Source organism: Chelon labrosus (genome assembly GCF_963514085.1).
Source record: "Chelon labrosus genome assembly, chromosome: 2".
Lineage (NCBI taxonomy): Eukaryota > Metazoa > Chordata > Actinopteri > Mugiliformes > Mugilidae > Chelon > Chelon labrosus.
The window spans coordinates 19173423-19179604 of record NC_140338.1 but is presented as its reverse complement, the minus strand read 5'-3'; the positions used below and the strand labels follow the sequence as shown (position 1 = coordinate 19179604).

At 42.3% G+C, this 6182-nt stretch overlaps 1 protein-coding gene across 1 annotated transcript; it reads right to left on the bottom strand.

Annotated features, from left to right (window-relative positions):
- Positions 1–1081: 1081 nt before the first annotated feature.
- Positions 1082–5875, bottom strand: LOC311503632 (neuromedin-K receptor-like). Its single transcript, XM_084566469.1, has 2 exons — positions 5536–5875; positions 1082–5189 (listed from the first exon to the last, which is right to left on the bottom strand). Exons 1-2 carry the CDS (start codon positions 5784–5786, stop codon positions 4856–4858), a joined length of 585 nt encoding a protein of 194 aa, XP_084422595.1. The 5' UTR covers positions 5787–5875; the 3' UTR covers positions 1082–4855.
- Positions 5876–6182: the final 307 nt, after the last annotated feature.

Sequence of the window (6182 nt, the reverse complement as noted above, 5' to 3'; positions counted from 1 at the left end):
TGTCACATGTGGGACGTTTTTATCTGGGTCCTCTGTAGGTTTAACAAGCAGATCCTGAACGAGTAAAAAAACAAATGCTTGTGATTCAGTGTTTTCTCAAGGTGGGCTTTTCATGTCTTCCTGGCTGGTCCTTCTGTGAAAGATATGCTTGATAATTTACTTTCCCAGTTTTTCGCGCTGTTTCATCCTTCATTATCCGCTTCAGCTTCACTTGGTGGTTTTCTTGCATTTGCCTGCCTACAGAATAAACAACCTCCTGTCATTAAACTGGAGTATTCTCGTCACAAGGGAAAACACCGATGCGCTACCAAACTTGACTGCTGTCAGTGTGACAGACCAGTTTGGCTTCAGAAATCACTTTTTCAAAGTTACAGTGCAGGACTTTTGCCTGTAATTGAATGTTAGTTGCGTTTGAACCCTGAGTTTACAAAATGCCAACGAAGTCTCTGTCTCGGCATGCACATCACAATCAGCATCCCCATCCACCCTGCTCGACAGTCTGTTGGTGTACAGAAGAGGGCCTCCAGAGGAGCTTGAGGAGTATTGTTGATTTGCTGTAGGCATCGTAGGTTTACAAGGGTTTATGACGGTGGAGGCAAAATATGCAACGATTTAGTCATCTCAGGGCCCAAAACAATTGCTTGGTTTGCTTGTCCTCCTGACCATGGACTGCATAAATATGGATAACCTGTCGCCACTTCCTTGAATTGGCCAAACTGACACTATTTTCCTGGGGATATGGGCTGCGCCGTCTTCCGACTTTGGAGCCAGAGTCTGCGTAGTACGGTCCGAGAGTAGAGGCATGTGGAGCTGCGACACGTCCACACTTCCGCCAGACTCAGCTCCTTTTTCATTCAATTAATGCTACACTCTGCTCTACCTCCACCAGTTATAAAGAAATGTTGAATTATACATTGTACTTATTTTTCATTTTTGTATTTTTTTTTTTTTTTTACAACTCTCACTTTACGCAGTGGTTGGTGTGGCAACTGGTCATCGCCATTATGTCACTTATCAGAAAAATTGACACTTGAACATGCATCAACATTATATTAACTACCTAAAATGATGGAAACCATTCTTGAAAAAAAATATTTGACATGTATTTTAGTGTTTTCGTTTGGCACAAGGTGGAGCTTATGACCTATACTGCAGCCAGTCACTAGGGGGAGCTCTACTTGCTTTGATGGTCCGTTCTAGGCACATTAGCACCAAAAGTGTATTTTTATCGAGCTTTTAGGATCAACCAATCACACCTCTTGAAATGATGACTCATACCTAGCAAAGGGGTCAACCACACCTCCTCACTAAGATAAGAGTTTCTGTCCATTCCTTGCTCAGAGTTCTCTGAGAATTTTCTGGAATAACTCCTAAGCTAAGACTCCTAGCTAGGAATTTTTAGGCTAAGTTAGGAGCTCTCTGAGAGGATTCTCAGAATCTTTAGGAATACGGGCCCTGGTTAGCAGAGCTAAAGATGGAAGCAGTGCTAGCAACAGAGACAGAGCCTACAGAACCTAGGAGTATGGTGGAGAGGTGAGAATTACAAATGTAACCTGGGTTCTTTCATTGTCTCTGACGGTCAAGGAAATGATGAGTGATGGAGACAAACACAAATTACCATAGATGTGGCTTTTCCTTGATGGAGAGCTCTATAAGAAGAGAAGGGGCTGGAGGTTTTCGTCACACGCACCGACAGTGTTTCTGCAATTACTCTCACTGCCGGGGATAGAGTGGGGGTATCATGTCTTGTTCCAGTGACTTTCTGCCGTTAATTTTCTCCCTTTGTTCATGTACATGTTTATTCAGCCCAGTGGCCACACACTGAATCACTCTTACTCCCTTGTGTAAATTTCAACAAAGAGATGTTGCAGATTCATTAATCGCTTGACATTTTTTTGAAAAACTGCTCCAAAGAGCACAACCTCACATGTCCCCCCAGACAGTTTCATCATGACAGATGAGTTCTTGGATCTTGGATGTTTACACAGCAATACCATGAATTTGCAGTGGTTTATTAAACAATTCTGTAAAGCAACACAGAGAAGACAGCACACATTGGCACTTTATCAAAGGTCAAATTAATGTCATAATCCGCATTTGTCTTGATCCAAGTTCAGGCAGCTTCTTTGGTGACAGCGTCTCCTAAGTCACTAAAGAATTAGGTGAACAGTAGCTGAAGGGATGAAAAAGAGCATTTTCAGTCGGATCTCAGCGGTCATGTTTTAGCTCGGTGTGTTGTTAATCTCAGGAATGCAGGAGTAGCAGTTTTCAGCTGATAATGGTGATTATTTCATCTCTTCGGCTTCCTGTTCACAGGTATTTACGGCAGCACGTGCCACAATCCAATAACAGCATTTTAAAAAATAAGTGAAAACTATCTCACAAATACAAAACCAGATAGATTAAATAGGATCTGGTAAACTTCTTCCCACCGGTCACGCAGTTTGCGGATTACCACGATAGCCTGCATTGTTTCTGACAACTAACACAAAACACTGTCTCTTAAAAATTTCTGCAACGACTCACATCTACATTTCATCATAAGCATGTCATGTCACTTGTAAACACGCATAATAGTGTAAAGAAGAGCACTGTAATAAAGCTACATTAAGCAAATACATCATTACTGACCAACGCAGAGCAATAAAAACCTTTTTGGAGGCTTTACTATGAGATAAATGATATAGAAGTTACTTGGTCAGTATCATCATTGAACAATTCCTCAGCTCAAATGACCAAAATATTTATGGTTTAGCTACTATGGCCAGCAATTATAACTTCATAATAATAGGTTTATAGGATAATATAGTGATTTTCAGCCTGAGTCTTTTTGATTAAATGCAAACAAGTGCTCCCTCTAAAGTAAAAGGGACAAAAATATGTAGTGAAGTTCAGACTTTATTGCATGATGGTTAAAAAAAGAAAAAGAAACAAGGCTCAGGCTGAAGCGAACCACTTATCCTTTAAAAGAAACAACAAAAACACCACGGTCAACACTCGACGGAGAGAGGCACACATTGCGCTGTACATTCAAACACGTTTATACAGAGAGAACACTGGCATGGCTTGATCACCACATACAAATATTTAAAATACATTATACGGAAATGCACAACATGTATTTCTTCACATTCTTAAGTAAATACTTTCATGAAGTCTCCTGACATTCAAAACGCTTGGTTCAAAGGATAATTACACTGTGTTTTCGTGGCTGCGTTTATAGATTTTTGAAGATTTGTGCATTTTGTTTTCTCACGTGACAAACTGGATGCCTGGGAACCTTTTGACAATGTGATCACAAAATGTCGGAACCATTTAGCTTCCACTGTATTTACAGACGGTAAAAACATTAATATAATTTATTTGAATTATCTCAAAATGAGGTCCGTTTGGTGACAGAACAATAAAATTAAAAACAGAAAACTGATGACTACTTCATTCCCTAAAGCAAATACAGCAATACTTCTAAATACAGTGGTTGTTTTCTCATCATCACTGGCGGCCATGTCGGTGCCTTGCTGTGCACTGAGTCGGAGGGGGTGCGCTGTTCCTGCAGTATAATTTATATAATCCCACTTGTCACAGTATGGTTCCACTTATCAATCTAGAAACCCTGTATGGCACAGGTTAGTGCACTGCCAAGCGCAATATCCACACTTGCTGTGCACACAGGCTGCGAGTTAAATTAAGATGCAACATGGGGATACGGCGCTGAAACACCCACAGCAGCAGCAGCAGCAGTAGGCCCAAACCGTCCTGCGCTCTCATTATCCAATGTATAAAGGCATTTAAAGCAAGCGGCCGTGTGGCTTTCCTTTACTGAGTTGAAAATGTAAAAATGAAAGAGACATTGACAAACTGGCCCCTAGCTGGTTAGTGTGCTTTTCGAGCTCATTTAGTCGCCTCTGTATTGACATGCTGCCAGTCTATACTGGATTTCACCGCTGGCTGGTTGCCATTTGCCAGGAAATGTTCCTTACAACAGTTATATAACTGAAATTCAAACTCAGAGTCACACGTGGAGCGCCCAGAGTTCAATCAGTAGTTATTCCATTGATGACTGCAGCCGCTTGTCCGTGGCTTCAGGGGTAAATAGATTCAGAGTCCGTCCTCTGGAGCACATAAAGTTCCCAGTTATTACAGATGGAAAGGAAAACTATGACATACTTACATAATTCAATTGTATTTTTAGATTATCTCTAGAGATTGTTTCACCATTCGGACGTGTGCTTTAATCCCCAAACAGAGCTGTATAATTTCCTTCCTTATCCGTCAATTGATCTGCAGGACCAGGACTTTAACAAACACACTGGCTGTGTTTAATGTGCTAATGTTAACTCAACAGACTGATTGTTTGGCTGAAGAGTTAATGGCTTGTTTCATTAACAGAGTCTGTAATGTCCACTTGTTTTAACAACCACGTCTTCATTTTTACCATGCGTCTGTGTCATAGCTAAGCAAACACCATGTGCAAAGCTGGTATGTACAGCGTATTTAGTGTGGAGGCCAGCGTGTGGCGGAGAGTTGGTCTGGAGCCGCTCTGTTCGAAATTGATTATGCTCTAGCTAAGATCTGCTGGACCAACCAAACTGTAGAAGAGTAACATAGTCATCCACATCCTCTGGACCACAGAGTTGAATTTGTTGAAATGGCTCTGATTGGTTATAGGACTTTCCAATTAGGTGGAGAGGTGTTTTGTTTCACTATACTGGTTGAAACATGTGCGGCATTACCAGAGCCATATTCTGACAAGTCTGGCTACTTCAGTCTACAGTGTATCATGCGTTTGTGTAAAACTCATTTCATGCAAATGTTTTAAAGTGTTTTGCCGTATGTACGCCTGCGAACGTGCCCTTCAAGAAAATTCTTCAGGCTGAGCGCTCGGAGCGACTCCGTTTTGTGTTTTGGCGCTGCTATCAGTGCCTCCGGGGATCTCCGTGTGACGAGAGGTGATGTAGCTTCTCTTCCTCGAGGGCAGGGAGTGCTTCCTTGCCGAGCCAGCGCCAGCGCCGCCGTCACCGTCGGCAGGGTCATAAACCACCACCATGGTGGTATCCATTCGGGACAGCATGTACATGCTGCTCTGGCGGGTTGGGTGCAGCCGAGTAGAGCGCAGCTCCAGCTCGTCGTAGCTGGATACCTTGATGAACGGGCACCAACGAAACGCTCGCTTGAAGCCAGCTCGAAACCTAGCGGCATGTCCAGAGGGGAAGAGTTTAAAAAGATCCAGAAAGAAAAACATAATCAGAATAGTACATCTGTGTAATGGTTGTTTTTCCAGCTGGCATTTTATAATATTTTATTTCTGATGAATGTTTTATGTTTTCTTCTACTTTAAGCCATGTACACTGTATATACCATGCTATACCAAGTGAAGCACATTTAGATATCTAAAGGAGTTACTGTAAGGTGAGGTAATCAGTGAACCGCACAGCAAATGTAGATGTAAGTACTATTTCCATACAGTGCATACTCACTGACTGCACTCGTCAAATTTAAGAAAACAAGCCCTTGGTTGTTGTTGTCGTTGCTCACCTGCTGTTGAGGCAGCAGTAGATGATGGGATTGTACATGGTGGAGCTCATCGCCAGCCACAGCACCGACAAGTAAACCTGCTGGATGTACTTCCACCTGTTCAGGCGCACGTTGAGACCCACCACAATGAAGTAGACGTGGTACGGCAGCCAGCAGAGGGCAAAGGTCACCACTACAATGATCATCATCTTCACCACCTGCAACGGATGGAGTCGGTCATGGTTGGAGATGGTGTCATATACGAGAAACATGCAATTCGAGGGAAATTACATAGAACAGAAGAAGAAAAACACCACTCCCGACCTATAATTACTGATTCTGAAAAATGATGAATATTTAGTAAGAGTATATTTGGTGCACGCGGCTTCAATCCATTTCTGAACTGCAGCATTTTGATAGGACGCGGCAGAGCCAATAGACAGAGCCATTACTGTGATACTGTTATGGGAAGCAGGATAGTGTGTTCCACATCTGATCCAAATCCACAGGAAGTCCCTGTGCGTTTGTCAGTGAAATTAATGTTATGAAATAAAATTCAAGTATATACAGGCCGATGTTTCCGAGCACTAAAACTAATGAGCTATACAGCAGGTTAAAATTAGCCTGGAAGCCAGACCACAATGTTGGTCTGGAATTGCTCCGTTGGC

Coding starts and splice junctions, on each gene's coding strand:
- LOC311503632 (XM_084566469.1), bottom strand. CDS start 5,786: ATGTTTCTCGTATATGACACCATCTCCAACCATGACCGACTCCATCCG. Junction 5,190..5,535: donor TACTGCTGCCTCAACAGCAG/GTGAGCAACGAC, acceptor ACATGCCGCTAG/GTTTCGAGCTGGCTTCAAGC.